This window comes from Petaurus breviceps, unplaced genomic scaffold, assembly GCF_028583685.1.
Source record: "Petaurus breviceps papuanus isolate PSGF00001 unplaced genomic scaffold, PetGlider_PUasm1.0 140, whole genome shotgun sequence".
Taxonomy (NCBI): Eukaryota; Metazoa; Chordata; class Mammalia; order Diprotodontia; family Petauridae; genus Petaurus; species Petaurus breviceps.
Window position 1 is genome coordinate 51,294,244 of NW_027185698.1, and position 19,598 is coordinate 51,313,841.

Consider the following 19,598-nt stretch of genomic DNA (forward strand, 5'->3'; position numbering starts at 1 on the left):
GTGTTCAGGCTTTTAAATGCATAGCCTGTACAAATGCACCTTCAAAATGCTTGTAGTAGCCAGCACTATATTCCTGCAGTAGTCTGTTTAATTCAGTGTAGTGTAGGAGAAGAGAGGCATCTTTTTGTGAGTCACATCTTGACTCTATCCCAATAGTCTTAAATGGGCCACTAACATTAGCTCACCTCTCAACTACAACAGGAGAGTTCAGGAAGTGAAAGATATACAACTGTCTATAGACCCAGAGCTAGGTTTTAACTATTAGCCCACACCATAGGCTCCAAACACATCATCTCATCTCTCATTTTCTCTCACGCTGACGTGGAAAGAATACTACACTGGAACAAAAACTAGACTGGAAGATAAGACCAGGCTTTGAATAATTTTGAAAACTTAGTAGCTGTGTGACCCCATGACAGGTCACTTAGCCTCTCTGCAATCTCCATTTCCTTATCTATACAATGCAGATGATCATAGTTCTCTACCTTGTGGGAGCACTGTGAAGATCAAATCAGATAAGGTATGGAAAGGACCTGAAAGTGTTAGATAAATGTGAACACCGGGTCACCATGTTAGATAATGCAACCTTTGGAGAATTAATAAAATTCTCCTGCTAAAATTCTCATCAGAATCATCTGGTATGTTTGTAGATATTGGATAACCTCCCTCTAGATTAATTATGCAAGGGACCATGAAATAGGCATAACAAATGGGTGATGGAAATTTGATTTGGGGCTATGCTGATGGCCTTTGAGGAAAGTTAGGGTCCAGGATCTGCTGACCCAATTTGGTGACATCACATGGGAAAATCAATGTTACATGATATGTCAATATTTGTAAACATTCTCATTTGTTTTAATGCAGAAAGTCATCCAGGGATAGGTTTCAATAGTGAGATCTAGGAAGTTTAGGTCTACCTGAAACTGAGGACCTCCAGTGGAGATTAAAAGGAAAAAGATACTTTTTTTAATGTACTTTGTCGAATTGAAGTGACCATCAGAGTTACTACTCAAAGTTGAAATGCTTCTGTAGTCTGCTTTACACATGGCTTGATTTAAAAAAAACAAAATTATTCCCTTGTATTCTCAAATGCTCCCCTGGTAAATGGAACACAACTGCCATTTAACCTTGATTGCCACCATGACCATACTTGGAAGGAGCCATTCCTATCTTGGGTCAGAGTTCTATTCCCACAAACGAACAAAAACTGTCTGTAGTAGATGGGAATAACTGAAAGAAAAATTAAGTTCTCACTATATACCAGGCACTGCAGGAGATGTGGAAGGGGCTGAGGTTCTTGACAAATCATATTGCATGTTAGTGTTTCCATGATATCAGTTGTGTTACCCTTTGGAATGGATGTCAATAGCAACCCTGCATCTATCTCTGTACCTGGTGTACATGTGTGTGTGCATGTGCGTGTGTGTGTGTGTGCGTGCACGCATGCATATTGAGGCATGATAGATTTTCCCTTCTATCCCTATTTGAAAAGGATAATTTGCTTTTCAGTTCTTGGGTGGTCTGCCGGCTTTTCAACTTGCAGGAATTGACCAAACATTCTCGTCTTTATGAAACTGGGCTGGAGGCATCTAGCACCATCTAGAGGTTGTAGATATGGATACAGCACAGAAAATTAGAGTTGGATAAGTACAGGTTGTTGTGTCTGGTTAACTGAGGATCATACCAGTGAGGTTGGGTATTTAACTGGAATGTGACTCAACATGGGGGACAAGTGCCAGTGAATTTTTATCACTCCTCTAAGACTTATGGAGAATTGCCTCTCGGTATCGACATGAGAGGGAATAAGAAGTGAGAAAATAACTTCCAAGAGGAAATGAGGTAAGTAGAACTCTGAACTGAGAGTCAGGAAGACCAGAGCTCAAATCCTACTTCTGACTCTTACTAGCCATGTGAACACAGGCCAGTCAGTTAACCCTTTTTTTGCCTCAATTTCCTTATCCATAAAAAGGGAATGATAATCTTCGTACTTACTTCACAGGGGTTTTGGGGGAACTTAAATAAGATCATGTTTGTAAAATGCTTTGCCGACTTTAAGGTTCTATATACATGTAAGCTGTTATTGCTGTAGAATGAATTGGGGCTCGAGGTCCAAACTCTATGTTTCTCATTTACTGAATTAGTTTAATCTCTTATCGAATTTAATATGAAGTAAGGTAATGTTATGGTAGGTATGGAGTTAAAGAAAAGTTTGCAATTGGATCATTAAAATCCAGGAGCTATGAAACAAAAAACTAATGTAGGGATGTGGGCAGCAGCTGGCCTGGGTCCAAGAATAGGCCTCTTTTTGTTTCTAAATTAATATCACTGGCTATGTTTTATCTGTAGGAAAATCTAGCCTCAACTTTTTTGCAAGTATTTTATCTCAAGAACTATCAGTTCAGGCACGACTAGGAACAAAAACTCAGCCATATTTACTGAACGTGAGCAGGGAAAGAGAATTTTTTTTTTTAAAGCAATCGGGGTTAAATAACTTTCTCAAGGTTACATGGCCAGTTATTTCTGAGTGTGGTGCTGAGTATCTGAGCCCAAATTTGGTCCCCAGGTCATCCCGACACTGGAGCCAGTGCTCTTACTCGCTGTGCTACCTGGCCACCCAAGAATTTTCATAAGAGACCAAAGAAATGGCACCAGGTTGGGCTAACCAAGAGGTCAACTGAGTGACTAGAACAGTGGTGTCAAACTCTAGTTCAGGTGGGCCCAGTAAACCAAACATAAGGATCACTGTGGGCAAAATATTAACTTAGAAAACAACAAATTCATATTGTTTTATTTTATTTTTATTCATTTTGTTAAATACTTCCCCAATGCATTTTTATCTGGTTCATGCCACACTTGGGAGTGTTGTTACAGTGTGTGGTTTGATAACTCTGCACTAGAAGATGATTAAGTAATTGGGGGGTGGTAAGACAGTTACTAGAATGACATAGGAGTTTGTTCCCTATAACTCGGCCTGCGTATGTGCAAAGTTATGCCAGCTACTACGTGTCAATGCTATCATGAGCGTAAGCAAAAGTAGAGGTGATACTTAGGCACAATGACTTGTGAACATCATAAGGATAGAAGGGATTGAGAAAAGGTTACAACTCACAGAATAACAAGATTCTGTTGTTTAGCTACTCTTTATTTGGCAAGGCTCTTTTCTGTAGTTGCTGGCCAGAGTCTAGAGGGGCAATCAAGTACTTAGATCAACTCAGGATTTGTTCCTGTTACTACTGACCCTGGAAAGTCACAACAGAGGGAGGGCTGGGGAGCAGCATTTACAAACACATGCCAGGGATGACTTGGTTGCAAAGCAGTTCTCTGGAAAAAAGATCTAGGGCAGGTTAACTCAAAATGAGTCAGCAGAGTGACATGGCAGCCAGAACAAGGAATTCAATGGCATACTACATTAAGAGAGGCACAGTGTCCAGGAGGAAGCCCTGCTTCCATCTGCCCTGATCAGAGCACATCTCATGGCCAGCATTCAGTTCTGGAGGCTACTTTTGAGTAAGGAGATAGAAAAGATGGAGGGTGAGGGCCACCGGGATATTGATGGTACTAGAGGCTATGCTATATGAGGGTCAGTTGAAGAAAATATGAATGGTTACTCTGAATGTAAGAAAACCAGAAAGGAAATAATCGCTTTCAGTTAGGACTTGAAGGACTGCCCCTGGGAAGAAAAATTCAACTTGCTCTGCTTTGGCTTCAGAAAGCAGAATGAAAAAAATGGGGTAGAAGTTAGAGGCAGGTTTGGGGCCAATATTAGGAAGAACTGTTTGACAATTAGAACTATCTCGACACACAGTGGGCTGTCTTGGGACACTGCAGTTTGCCTCTCATTGGGGGGATCGGAGTAAAGGCTAGATGACTACTTGATGATACAGAGAGGTGTCAAAATGGAAGAGTGAGAGGTTGGCAACTTGGTCTCAGTTTGTATACAACTTTCACAATTCCTAGAAAATTCACCAAGCTGAATTCTGAGAGGCAAAGTCAAGAAAAAGTCATGATGAATCTTTTTTTTCCCTTAGCTCAGAACAGCTTAGGAAGATAATCAGAAAGTTCTGCAGATATTGGGGAGTAGGCTGACTGGGAGCTCAGTGCAGTGGCAGTAGCAACAGCAAAGGGAGACGCCCAGGGACAGTAAGGGGATTAAAGCATGGGCAGAAATACATCCCAATGACCCTTGTACTGGCACAAGTATCAGGAATGGGTACCATCTTGTAACTCTGTTGCCCATTATTTAGTTCTCATTCACAACTCCAGGTCAGAGAGGAGAGGTTGTGATCCAGAGAGAAGTGGAGTCCTATCTGTTTAAGGAGCAGAGCACAAACTAGCATGGAAGTTAACAGTCCTCTCCTTGAATCACACCACATTGGAAGTACTGAAAACAGACTGAGATGTGAAAGCAGCAGAATCTCTGGCCTGACAGATACAATGCCACTCCACCCACCACTGAACAGAACCCAACTCTCACAAAGTCCAAAGTCAAGAATCAGGTTAGAAAAATGATCAAACAATAAAAAGAAGAACGCATCCACAAAATACCACTATGGTGACATCACATTCAAGATACAAACTCAGAAGAAGACAATAACGTGAAAACCCCTACTAGAAGAGCCTCAAAGATGACACAGAAGGATGTTGGTCAGGCCAGAGCAGCTGAGCTACGAGATCCCTTCCAATTTGATACTCTGAGATTCTGGGGTTCTACATTGCTAGAAACTGATTCTTATGAATTTGTAAACTCTGGGTACTGTAGGAACTCCTTCCAGACACTAGGAGGCAACCAAGTAATTCACCACTTGAAAGCACTGAGTGGTAAGTCTCAGAGCCTAAGAATAGCTTCTCATAGACTCATAGAAAATCAGAGTTGAAGGACCTTATGGTTTATTGAAATCAGTACCTATCCAAAAGTAGCTCAAAGCCAGGAAGTTACCTTACACATTGGAAGAGCATGGCTCATTAGACCTAATTTCCTTTAGGTCTAAGCCAAAGGCTTCCTTTTCTGAATCATGGTATAGTCCCTGCAAAGGGGTCTACAGGCCCCAAATAAAGGTGGAAATTGTTACCTTATGAGATTGAACTGGGAAAAAAATTCCCATATAGTGGATGAGATTGACAGCTGCACTGTTAGGAGATGGCTAGCAAACTTCAGAGACTATAGTCAATCCCAAAGATCTCACCACTTAACTGGAAGTCTGAAGGTCTAGGTTAAAGGGTGAGCTTATATACTAATGCATATAATCTTGGGCAAATTTCCTAACTGCTCTGGGCCTCTGATTCTTCCTCTGTGAAGAGGCTGGGTGTTATGACCTCTATGGGTTTTTTCCTAGGCTCAACAATCTATGAAGATTAAAATATAACTATTGTAAAATAAACTCTGATATAATTCATTGTAACCTATTTATGGTAAGACACAGAATCATGGGGGCACTAGGAATCTAGAAAAGAAGCACAGAACCATAGATCAAGAGATAGAAGGGGTCTTAAGGGTCATCTCATTCAACTCTCTCATTTTATAGGTGAAGAGACTGAGGGTAAATGAACCTTCCAAACTCAGACAGGTGGAAGATCTGGGAATTAAACTACTCAGGTCCTTTGATTCTAAGGTCAGCACTCTCTCACTCATAAATTGCAGTATTTTACTTTAGTCATTTTTCATTTGTGTCTGACTCTGTGACCCCCATTTGGGGTTTTCTTGGCAAAAATACTGGAATGATTTGCCATTTCCTTCTGCTGATAATTTTACAGCTAAGGAAACTGAGGCAAACAGGGTTAAGTGACTTACCCAGGGTCACACAACTAGGAAAAGTCTGAGACCAGACTTTCAACTCAGGAAGATGAGTCTTCTTGACTCCAGGCCCAGTACTCTATCCATTGCACCTAGCCACCTCACTGTCCCCAATAGTAAAGTAGTAGTTAGCACTCTTTTGCCTATAAGTTGTAGAGAATAAGTTCAATGCTGGAAGGACTATAGAATTTACCTAGTCCAATCTCTTCATTTTACAGAAGAAGAAACTAAAGGACAAAGAAGTTAAGGAACTTTTCCAAGGCCACATGGGTATTGTGTCTCTGAAGTCTGCCCACTTTACCACACTGCTGCCAAAAAGAATAAGGGGAAATGACACTCCATGCCAAATGATCAGTATAGACCATCTAGAGAGAAATACCCTAGAGTAGGGAAAGGTCATAAATGAAAGCTGTACATTTCAGAAAAGGTTCAGATCTGCAATGGCAAAGGAGGGAGCCTCCCACACTGAGGAAATCACAGGTCTGGTTAAAACAACAATACACAACTCCTTTTGCTCTGTTCAGATCCTGTCTCAGCAATCATTATCTCTTGAATGATTCTACCCATTAGAAAATCAGTGAATGGTGTAAATGACTAGTACCAGTTACCTCCCCAGATATGCCTCCCATTGGACATTGGAAAATTGGCACCTGCGACATCAATTTATCCCATGTGGAATCAACTAGTGTGAATTAGTCCTACAAAGCCTGTTCATTCTGGTGATCAGACACAGTTGAATGTATGAACTTTCAAAGTTGAGCTCTAGCTCTTGTGACCCCCATCAATCTGCAGATACCACATGAGACTCAGCCTAAGCTGCCAGCCAGCTGGTCTCTCTTTCTTTTTTCACACAATTTTAACTATAACAGCTGGTAGGAGCCATCCTTGAGGAAATTGGATGGCCCTTTGGCACACATGGAATTCAACTACATCCTTTTTGGCAGAGGAGTCACTGAAGTTGCCATAGTCCTTGCCTCCTGAAACATTCCATAGCTACAGCTGAAAATATCCATACCATAAAGAACAAGTTTATATAATAGTTCTGGTGAAGACGTGGAAATTATAAAAGTTGTGTATAACCTTCCTCTCATTTGCTTTCTCACTGAAGTGATAGTATTCTAGATTTCATCTCAAAACTATTAGCTGGAACAACACTTATGAACAATTTATGTAATCAAATGTTAATTAAGTATAATGGATGGTTATTAAAGGAAGATGATAGTTCACCTTATTCACTTTTAAGGGAGTGCATAAAAATAAACATCTCACAACTACGCTTGGTAATTAGAATTCAGAATAAGCCAGCATCCCACTTAGTCAAATGCATAACAAATGAGTGAGGAATTTTTAATTCTTTTGCTCAAAATATATCCTTTCCCTTTCCTAATTATAGTTCTCAACTGGATGAGCTCTACCAGAGCTAAACAATGATCTGCAAGCTAATTTGTTCATTCCCGATTACACTTGTTTAAATGGGTCCTGGGGATAAAAACAATACTCATTGAAAACCATGTCAGTTGCAGTGGCCAGAACCTTGTAAAAGTAGGTCAGTCTTGCTTCCTAATGAGCTAGGGAGCAGAGAATTCCATTAACCTCAATTGAGCAAACACATTAATGAGTGGTAGGACTGTTTTTGCAAAACAAAACTTTGCTCCTATAGCTAGTCTTTGGTTCCCCTTTTTGATTTCTTAATTGGATCATGCCAAAGACATGAAAGGTGGATTCTATGGAAAATTAGACTTAGTTTGAAGGAAAGATTACTTTATACTATGTGTGAACTATAGTTGATATACTATGGAGGAGTCCGATTTGACCAATTCTTTTGCTTGCTAATGACATAACATAAGACTAATTGACAATAGTAATTTATAGGTGTCATTTCTGGCCTTGGGATTTTTCAAAAATCTAATTCTTTTTACTTGCCAAAATTGAAATGCATGTTAATTTGAATCATCTTTTGTGAGTGTTCATTCATACAGCTGTAGTAGTCCAAGCACTGAAAAAAAATGGAAATTTAAAGACTCAACTGCAAAGCTAAAAATGATGAAACATGCTTAAAAGGGGTGAAAAAATCCAGTTTGAATTGAAGAGGCGATTGTTGCTGAATGGCTCTTGTGAGCTGGAAAATTATAACCCGAAATTAAAAAGGGGAAGGGAATGTATTTTTTAAACTCTAAGCCTTGCAACATGTTACAAAGCTGTTGGGTGGTTAGTGAGTACTCATTAAGAGAAGTATTTATTATTATAAGGGAAAATGTTTTCATCAAGAAAAAAAATCACATATGTGTAAACTAACTCTGTGACACGCAACCCCCACCCCTTCACTTTTTGCCTAAGGGATTTTCAGGACACAAAAGTGTATCAAGATTCAGAAAAACCAGAGCCAAAAATTAGTGGTTGGAGGAGAGGTATGAGTCTAGAGGAGTTTCCAGAGAAGTACAGATAATACTGCTTCTTCCTCTTACCACCAACACCACCTCCACCACCTTCACAAAATATCTCTTTGCTTTGTATTTTGTATTTACTTATCTGTGTACAGATTATTTTTCCCTTATGAAAATGAAAGCTCCTTCCATCTTCATCACAACAGGTCTTATCTCATTTCTGTCTTTGTACCCCAGTTCCTGGCTAACTTAATGGACCTGAACTGTCACTTTCTTTCCCTGCATCAGTTCTTTTTGACATTTTTTGTTAAAAACTTGGATGATGCTATTGATGGCATGCTTATCAAACTTTCAAATGGCTTGAATCTGGAAAGAATGACTTATACTAGATGACAGAATTAGGATAAAATATGTCAACAGGCTAGAACAAGTAAGATGAATGTAACAGAGGAAAATGTAAAATTCCTACATTTGAGTTAGAAAAAATCAACCTCATAGATGTGAGGAGAAAGGATGATGATACAGCAAGATAACAGTTCATATAGAGATTTGAAGAGTTTGATGAACTGGAAACTTAAAATGAGTCAAATGACAAAAAAAGTCAATGTGATTTTCAGCTATATCAATAGAAAAACAGTGTTCAGAACAAAGATACTAATCTGTCATATTCTGCCCTTGCTGGAGTACATCTGGATTCTAATGTTTGGTTTAGAGAATTGCATTTTAGGAAGAAGACTGACAAACTAACACATTCAGAGGAGGGTGATGAGCACGGTGAGGGGGATTGGGAACTGTTTTGTAAAGTGATCAATTAAATAAATCAATTCAGTGAAGCAACCTTTTATTCCTACCATGTGAGGGCACTATGCTAGACACAGGATTGAAAGAAATGGGGATGATTAGCCGGAAAAAAGACAATACTAACTGGTAACATTGTAGGTGTCATCAAGATGCCTAATATTTTAGGAAGAATATTGACCATTACACTACATCCAAAAAAGTACAGTCAACATGGGGGAGAGGTCTAGAGGCCACGATGCATGAGGGATCAATTGAAATGACCTGATATGTTTATCCTACATAAAAGAAAAGTTGTATGTAGGGAGGTGGAGGAAATATATGAGCTATATTTTTAAAGGACTGCCATGTTAAAGAAGTAAAACATCTATTCTTCTTATTTCTATAAGCAGAAACAATGAGTAATCCTCTGACTTCAGACAGCACTCTTTCTACTGTTGCCTCCCTCCAAGATCTCTTAAAAATACATTTTTATGAAGTAGCCACAGGGCCGTTTCATAGAACAAGGACTCTAAAGAGCAAAATTAGAACCAATGGATGAAAGTTGCCTTTCTTAACAATTAGAGTTTTCCCCAAGAGCTCCCAAGGGGTGGTTAATTACCCATCTCTGAAGTTTTTTAAACAGAGCCTGGATGACTGCTTGGGGATATTGTAAAGGGGATTCCCGTTTCAGGTGTGAGTTGGATTCTTGTAATTCCTTCTGGGTACCACAGTTTAGTCAGGAAATTTATCAATTGTCATTTATAGAAGAGGGTGATTAGGATGGTGAGGAGACTGAATTATATGGTATAAGGATAAGTTCAACAATTGACTGCAGCATCCACTTATTCAATTCCTACTATATGTAAGACGCTGTGCTAAACAAGAGATTGAAAGAACTGCAAAGAAATAGATGAATTAGTAACATTACAGGCATCTTCAGGATGCCCAACTGTATGGGAAGACTCAGAAGTTCTTTCTTGAGATTCTATTATGTTTCTGTTATGATGATATCTCATATCACCAGGTTGCAAATATCTCATATCACCAGGTTGGAAATCTACAGTCACCCCTGGATTTTCTTTCCCCCTCAAACTTAATCTTCCTGTTATTTTCCAATCAAATGCCAAATCATTTGAGTTCCATCTTGTTGATTTTTTCCTGTTTATTCATTCCCACTGATGCCACTTTAGACTAGGCACATCTAATCTCTCACCTGGATTATTATAATAGCATTCTAATGACCTTCTGTATCTCAAAACTGTTTCCAGCCAACACACTCTGTTAGGTGATTGCTCAAAATGCAGCACAATCATCATTATATTTTCTTGAACAAAAACTGTCAATGGCGGTCAGTCATAGATAAGATATAGCATAATGGAAAGTGTGCTTGTATTGAAGTCATAATACCTGGGTGTAAGTCTTAGTGATATCTAAATGAGGAAGTGAAAGCAATAATTCTATGGAACAGAAAAGCAGCAGTCACTGTCAATAATCCTGATGAGAGAACTAGTTTCTGAGTCTGCCTGTATCTAACCTATCAAAGCAGAAATAGCCCAAGCTTTCGGACTGTTGTTTCTGAAGCAGACTTAATACTACAGAGTCAGGTGTGTTAAAAGTGACTGGGAAATCCAGGGTAAAATAATAATAGCTAATATTTGCATGGTGCTTTAAGATTTACAGAATAACTTAAATGCATTTATTTGAGCTTCATGTCACTAGGAGTAATAATAATAATAATAACAGCTAACATGTATATTGTACTTACTATGTACCAGGCACTGTGCTAATTGCTTTACAATTATGTCATTTGATCCTTACAATAACCCTGGGAGGTAGGTGCCATTATTATCCCCATTTTAGGGATGAGGAAACTGGAGCAAACAGAGGTTAAGTGACTTGTCGGGGTCACACAGCTAGTAAGTGTCTGAGACTGGATTTGGACTTGGGTCTTTTCCTGATTCCAGGCCTAGTGCTCTATCACTAGGTCATCTAGCTACCCCTAGTTTTAGCAGGTATTTTTATACACACATATTAGAAAACTAAGACTTCTTGCCTACGATCAGACAGCTGGTAAGTGTCAGGGAGGGATTCAAACCCAGGCCCCTCCTGACTCTCAGTCCAGTGTTCTTTCCATTGCAGTTAAAGTGTGCAAAGACATGGAGGGCAGGCAGGGTTAATAGAACATTCCAGAGTTTAAAAGTATAGCAATGCATTTACCACATTAAGCATAACAAATCAGGTACAAAGTCTCTGAGCAAGCTCAAACCTGTTTAGATGCCCAATCTCTTTGCACTCCATGCTTTGCCCTCTTCCATTCCTCGCCCTTGGCTCTCATCATCACCACATTGCTAATCTCTTCCTCTGATCTCCAGACATGCCTCTTGCCTTGGGCCCCCTTTGCTCAATACTCTGTTCTTCTTACAATGGTAATGAATTCTGATGTTCTGTCCAAACCACCTCTTGCCTTTGGCTCCTCACAAGAAAGGATTGTATCACTGTAGATTTTGATGACCTGACTGGATAAGTAGCATGCCCACAATGCCTCCACAGTCATGTAGGTCTCTCAGCCAGCCCCAGGAACAGAATATTTCTACTATTTTTTTCTGGGGCTTCAATTTATCATCTGGGCAGGCTTCTGAAAACTGAAATCTCTTTCACACTAAGCAAGCTTCTCTCTCCTTTCACATGTTAAATTATTTGTTGATTTGACATATGCATTTCCAATATAGATCAACTTGTTTATATTAATAGAAAAAGAGGAATCTGAAGCAGTTGTGCATTATTAAGAGTTAGAGGCCTTGGTACCCAGAAGCCTGGCCACTACATTATGAGACAGATATACTTGACAGAATCCTAGATTACTTTCCTTGACATCTTAAAGTTGTATCATAAAATATGGCTTGTGCTAAAATTCTATCATATAATTTTAAATTTATTCTTTTATCTTCTCTCCCGGGCTTAAGATACTCTGCTGTTTTGTCATCAAAGAGAACATGGGCATTTCAGGATTCAAGGCTAGAGGATGAGGAAATAATAATTCTATATAAACAGAGGGCTACCAATAAAAATTCAAAATTCAATTAAAATGATTCATCTTTTCTTTCAGAAGAGAGATAATTCCTCACTACAATAAGAAAGAAGGACTCTTGATGGTATAATACACCTTGCTTTACATAAAAGATATATTCATTTGGGTATTAATCTAATTATTTAGTCCAGAATTTTATTATTTTCTGTGAAAGACATACAGAGTGAAGAATAGCTGCATTGTTAAAATAACTTTTTTTTAAAAAGACCTAATTATACCTTTTGACCCAATAATGTCACTGATAGCACATTATCCTATAATTTTAAAAGGATAGAAAGAAACTACCCTCTGGGTCCTCAAGTACAGCCCTTTGACTGAATCCAAACTTCATAGAACAAATCCTTTTGTGCTATGAAGTTCAGATTCAATCAAAGAGCTGTACTTGAGGACCTGGGAGGCCACAGGTGTCTTGAGGCTGCAGGTGCCCCCCCCAATTCCATAAAAAATCCATTGATGCTCTATAACAACAACAGCAATAACAAAAACATAGATACCTCCTATCTGTCTAACAGATAGAGAATCGTTGAAAAAATCATGGTCTAATAATTTAAGGGAATATTATTGTATAAAAATTATAGGGAATGATGGGAAGACAAGTGAAGTGATACAAAGTAAGATCAGTGATTTAGTAGGACCAGGACTCTACGTATACAGTAACTACGACAATATACAAAAATTAGGAAAGGAGGCCAAAGGTAGCAGAACTTCAGACAAATGGGACCCAGGAAAGACAGATTTTTTTGTTTGTTATTCATTTGGTTTTTCTTCTTTATGTGCTAAGGCTTTGTGGGAAATGTTATTCCTTTTCCTATATGCTTATTTCATTATTTGTCACTATTGAAAATTACTAATTTTACCAGAAATAAATTCAGTGAGTGGGTAAAGACCAAACAGAATATAGCTAGAACCTCCGTGTATAAAATGAGGTAAGATTTAAGATTTCATATTAGAAAAGGAAATAATAGGATGTCATTTTAACTTTAGCAAGACTAGCTACCATTTTTTAAAAAAGATGTAAGGCCAATAATGAGGGCCTAAAAGTTATAAATATATTCATGGTAAAGAGTATACAACTTTCCTCTTTCTATATTACTATCATTTGTATGGATACTAGTTCAAATTGCTAAAACAATCTTATGGCCCAGCCCCAAATAGATGAAAAATTAATAGATTAGATTATAAATTAGTAAAATAGCTCTTTTGTAGTAGTAAAGAACTGGAAATTAAAAGGGTGTCCATCAATTGGAGAATGGCTGAATAAATGATGATATATGAATGGAAGAGAATTCATATCATGCCATAAGAAATGTTGAAGGGGACAGCTTCAGAAAAACCAAGAAGATTTGTAAGAATGGACACCAAGGGATGTGAACAGAACCAGCAGAAAACACCGATCTTGCAAAAACAAATCACTCTAAAAGACTTAAGAATCTTTACCAGTGCAGTGATGAACCATGGTTGCAGTGATGAACCATGGTTGCAGTGCTGGCATGATGAAACATGCTACCTACTCTTGCCATCGTTGGGTGGTCAACTCAGGGTGCAGATTCTTTTTTTGTTTTTAAAGTAGCCAATGCATTGCAAAAGCAAACTGTTTTAATATGGCCAATGCACAAATTTGTTTTGCTTGACTATACATATTTTGCAATGATTCTGTTTTTGTCTTTTTCTTTCTTTTTAATCTTTAAAAATCCTTTAAACTTTTTCATCTGTAGAATGAGGGGGTTGGACTAGATCTCTAGAGTACCTTAGTATCCTTAATTCATGTTGCTATATTCTTTTTGTTGTTATTGTTTTGTTTTTGTATTTTTTTGGAGGGGGGAATGAAGGGCAATTGGAGTTAAGTGACTTGGCCAAAGTCACATGGCTACTAAGTGTTATGTGTCTGAGGCTGGATTTGAACTCAGGTCCTCCTGACTCCAGGGCCAGTGCTCTATTCACTGTACCATTTAGCCACCCCGATGTTGCTATATTCTTATGACTATATGCACTCCAATATCCTTAATAGCTCCAAATTTATGATCTAAAGCTGGAGTTCTTAACTTTTTTATATCCTAGTCTCCTTTGAAATTTTGGGTTTTTAATGAATAGAATAAAATAAAGTACATAGGATTACAAAGGAAACCAATTGTGCTGAAATATAGTTAACAAAACATTTTTAAAAATTCATAGACCCCAAGTTAAGAGCCCTTAATCTAAAAATTCCTGAGTTAAGAGGCTTCACAGATCTTGTGTGGGACTGCAGGACTTGGATGGTAGCTGATTTGTATAATGGCAAGAGATATGATTGGAATCAAACTTCCACAAAGCTTAAAGCTACTTGATCTTAATTCAGATAGAGAGATCATTAGATGAATCCCTCTTCCCTACCATTTTACAGATGAGACAAATGAGGTCCCAGGAAATGAAGAGACTAGCCCAAGATTACCTGGGTAGCAAGATGGTACAGAGAGAATGAATGACCTATTCTAAATAATTCAAATTATGATTCAAGAAATTTGAAAGCTAAACCATCTCAATAAGTACTTCAACCAAAGTTCCATCCAGCCCCACTGCAGCTCAGAAATCCCAAGCTCCATTGGTCTACCAACCTCATCTTTCTTTAATAGCAGGAATTATAGTCATGTGCCTTTAAGTCTAGTGCACCGCAATTTTCAAGAACTATCAATTAAAGTATAGAGGAATCTCAATCTTCATCAATGGAGGGAACAACCACATTGAGGAAATCAGGGATCTTTGAAGGATTAAAATATCATAGTAATGAATTTTGTTCATGTGATAAACATGGTATCAGACTGAAGAGTGTCCTTGGTCCAGATTTGATGGCAGACAAATTGAAGAGCTGGGAAACTGTTTTGTAAGGGTTTTAGCTCTGGTACCCTTATAACTATCTTAACCCTAGATCTCTGCTCCATAGTGCAAATAGGATAGGGTTTCTCTGTGGAAGGATCAGTGCAGTTGACACTTATCATGAGGTAAAATTTCAGTATATATCTGACACCATTAGTAACTGTATGTTTTACTATAAAGGTATAAGGATTCTAGAAAAGTGTTCTGTTAAAATAAGCACCAAGGTATTTACATTCACAGGGTCAGAATCCAGAGGCAAAGATGGAGAAATGAGAAGGGGTCTGTAAAGCATTATCAAGGATGTTACTACCACTGATCTTGCAACACAAATGCATAGCATCAAAATCTTGGTGTTCTTGGTGCCCCAAACCTCAAGCGTATTGCAGCATGGCCCAGGACACAACATTTTTCCAAGGAAAAATCCAACAGAAGAATAGAAAAACAGAGAAAGACACCCAGAGTTTCCAAGCAGAAGTGTTAATGGGCCAATCTGTAAACAGCAATAGAAAAAATAAAGTATTTCAGCTCTAAATTTATTGTCGTATGATCCCAGGGTTAATATAATGACTATGCAATTTTAGCATGGAAAAGGGGGTATAATATTCCTCAGGACTATTAGCAGTAGTGACTGCCTCCTTGCCCCCCTAATTTAATTACCTTGACTTGTTTACTGTGATAAGGTCTAATACTGATTAATCAAGTGTCTCTAGGCCACCAAAATGTATTAAGGCCTCCCCCACACAATATATGTGTGTATGTATGTATGTATATATACACACACATATATGTATATATATGTATACGTGTGTAACTGCATATGTATGTATATGTATGTCTTCTTTCAAAAATAATGCTTAAAAATTCATTTCAATCATTGCAGTACTGAATAGATAAAGAAGCATAGTAGTGTCATATGTAATAAACACAAAGGATAGAGATTTTATAATCGCCAAGTTTAAGAGCCTGATAACATTTTAAGTATTCTATCAAAGTGAATATTGACTAGCAGTGGGACTGGGATATACCCTTTTCATCCTTTGGCCAATTGAAATCACCTCTGTGAGACAACTAAAGATTCCTAAACCAGATTTTGGTCAATGGAATTGTACTGTAAAAGCATTAGGTTGCTTTGTTATTGAAATGGGAATACTCTAATAAACTGAAGACTCATTCCGTTTTAGCTGGTGTGCAAAAATTGCTTTTCTTTTTTGGACTGACTTAAAGCCAGGGGATTCTTGAACAAGTTACCAAGTAAGAAAGGGATGTGTTTTGATGGCAAGGAGGCACTGAAAACCCTCCAGTGTGGGATGAGTGATAAGCAGCATGGGCTGGTAAAAAGAATACTGAACCTGGAGTCAAGAGAGCTGCATTTCAACACTTACCAATCACTTAACATCTCTCAATCTCTTTCATCTGTTAAATGGGAAAAATAATACAGAGACTACCTACCCTCCCAGAGTTGTGACAAAAGGGCTTTTAGAAATACAAATATGAATTATTATGAACTTAAGAATGAAGTATGCCTATTAGGGCTAAAGATTAAGTTTAAGCTCATCTCAAATAAATGCTTAATAATAGAAAAAGAAAATTTAATTTAAAAAAACCTTATGCTTAAAGCAAGAAAGAATAATCAGCAAATACACGGAGTGTCATAGTGGTCTCAGTAAAACCTTCTGTCTTATTTAAAATCTATAATTAGATGAAAAATATTGGCTGAGCCTGATTTCCTGCTATGAAATCCAGGAGGAGGGTCTTCATACATACTTGTATAAGTCCAACCCCATTATCACTTCCTGACAGGTGTTACTGACTGTAAAGAAGGCAGGAGGCTTGCGCTGCAGTTTATTGATTCTTTCCCAGCACCGTGTGGAGAAGGGTCTGTTCTGTGACATTGAAAACTGGAACGTTACAAAGGCATGGTCTGCTCCTGACTTACACATTGAGAGGCTGCCAGGCTGGCCATTGTGCTTTAGCTTTAATGACGGTGAGAACCTCATCGCTCTGGAAAAAAAAAAAAAGACCAAAACCAAAGTTATTAAGGGGCTGAGCCCCAAGAACAAGATTACTTTGTTAACATGACCTCTGACTTCTCCCTGGACTGATCATGCACACTTCAGATGCTTTCTCTTAACAAATAAGGTCTCCCTGATGCTCCTTCTTGCACATGAAGAAAAGAAATATTTTGATGTTCCTCATCACCTTCTCCTTAATTTTGTTGTTGTTGTTCAATTGTGTCTGAAGCTCTTTGATTTGATGGTTTTCTTGGTAAAGATACTGGATTGGTTTTCTATTTCCCTCTCTAGTTCATTTTACAGATGAGGAAACTAAGGCAAACAGGATTAAGTGACTTGCCCAGGGTCAAACAGCTCCTAAGTGTCTGAGGCCAGATTTGAACTCAGGAAGATGAATCTTCCTCACACCAGACTGGGCACTCTATCTACTGTATTACGTAGGTGCTCCTCCTCAATTTACCTCTCCAGTAAATCCTGAATATCAGAGAATAACTTACTCATTGCTCCCCTATACAGGACAGGCCGTCTCCTACCCTGTATCTGGACTGTACTCTTTCCTCACCTTTGGCTCTTGGCATTCTTAACTCCCAAGTTCATGTTGAGTGCCACCTCCTACATGAGACCCTCCAGTGTTAGTGCTCCATTTAAAAAATTCTTATGAATTTATTTTTATATGATTAGCCAATAGAGTGTAAGCTCCTCGAGGGCAGGAGCTCTTATTTTTATCTTAATATCCCTAGCACCTATCACAATACCTGACATGTTAATTGGTACTTAATAAAGAATTGTCAAAGTAAATTTAATTGAGATGAAATGGAGATAAAATGGAGAACTTCCCTCCTATATTGAAACTCAAGTACCAGAAAAAGCCTTTTAAACCAAAATAATTTGTCTCTGCCCTGTAGCTGATACCCTGATAGATGATAAACTTGCAGAGAAATGATGATTATCTCAGTTCCCATTGGTGCTGGACCCTGGGAGCACTCAATCACCAAGTTTGTCTGAAAGCAGCCACAATGCAGCACAATGCACAGGGAACCAAGAGGCAAGGAACTGACAAGGGCAACAATGAAGGTGACTGATTTTCCATTTCCTTTCAAATTAGGTCCTAGAGTGGGTCAGAGGATCACAGAGCTAGAGGGGAAAAGGACCTCAGAGGTCACGTGTTCTGACAACCAAATGTTATAGTTGAGGAAATTGATGGAGTAAACAGGTGGCATGGAGGGTAGAGCAGTGGCCTCAATATCATTATTATAACTAACATTTATATAGCACTTACTAAGTGCCAAGCACTGTGCCAAGTGCTTTGCTATCATCATCTCATGGGATCCTCACAGCAACCTTGTGAGATAAGTGCTATTATTATCCCCATTTTACAGATATGGAAACTGAGCAAATAGAGGTTAAATGACTTGCCCAAGGTCACCCAGCTAGTAAACTGAGGCTGGATTTGAACTGAGATCTTCCTGACTTCAAGCACAGTGCTCTATCAACTCTATCACCCAGCTGCCTCAGATCAGGTCAGGAAGACCTGAGTTCAAATCTTGCCTCAGATACTTTTTGTTTTTGTTTTGTAACTCTGGGCAAGTCCCTTAACTTTTCTCAGCCTTAGTTTTCTCATAGGGATGATAATAGGAACTACTTCCTAGGATTGGTATGAAGGTCAACTGATAAAATCAATTGTTTTGTAAACCTTAAATAACATATAAATGCTAATTTATCATCATCATCATCGCCCAAGGTCATACAGGTAGTAAGTGCTTCATTTGACTTGAAATGGAATAAATCCAAGAACATTAAACATATTCAAACCATATTCAAATGTCAGTATTCTTATTCAAATGACAATACAAACATGTGTACCAAAGTCAAATAGCAATTATTTGGATTATCCATAGTGTCACCTCCCCCCAATCTACCCTATTAGTATGGGAAAATAAAAGTTAACTCCAGTTCTATTCATATGAGATATCATTGACACTTGCAATGATAGTCTGACTTTCAGTCACTGCTTGTAAGCATGAAGAAGTGAGTTTTCCACTCAGAACATAAAAATGATGAGCTGTGTGGAATTGGGGAAGGGCAGCCATATTCAGCCATATTGGTGAGCAGGGAGGCAAAAGTGTCACCTTTGGGTATTGCCCCCTGCTCTTAGTAAAAGGGATGTTTATTGAACATCTGATTTTAAGGCAGAAAGATGAATAAGCAATAAATAACCAATTCTCTCAATGCAGCCAGAACTACTGCTTATGAAACAATGACCCTAAAGGTACTGGAGGAGGAACACAATGTACCATTCTTGGCCTTCAGGAAGTGGGGCCAAAGTAAGTGCTGTTACACTTGTCCCAAACAGGTAAGCTCATGTCATATAACAGCTAGAGCACTAGAGTTGTAATCAGGTAGACCTGGATTCAAATACCACCTCAGATGCTTATTAACTGTATGACCCTGGGCTAGTCACTTAACACAGTGGGTTTCAGTTTTCTAATCTTGTAGAATGGAGGGTTAAAGCCAACAACTTTTAAGGTCCCTTTTAGTTTAAAAATCTATGGTCCTTGGGGGTGGCTAGGTGGCACAGTGAGTAGAGCACCGGCCCTGGAGTCAGGAGGACTTTGGTTTCAGCCTCAGACACTTAACACCCACCCACCCCCACACACACACACACAAAACTAGCAGTGTAAACTTGGGCAAGT

The 19,598-nt window shown here is 38.5% G+C and overlaps 1 protein-coding gene across 1 annotated transcript in view; it reads right to left on the reverse strand.

The window, feature by feature from the left end:
- SPON1 (spondin 1) overlaps positions 1–19,598 on the reverse strand; it is a 414,385-nt gene that overhangs the window by 56,357 nt on the left and 338,430 nt on the right. Inside the window, exon 7 of the mRNA XM_069072920.1 lies at positions 16,830–16,894. Coding sequence (XP_068929021.1) covers positions 16,830–16,894 — 65 coding nt within the window. The remainder of the gene's footprint in view (positions 1–16,829; positions 16,895–19,598) is intronic.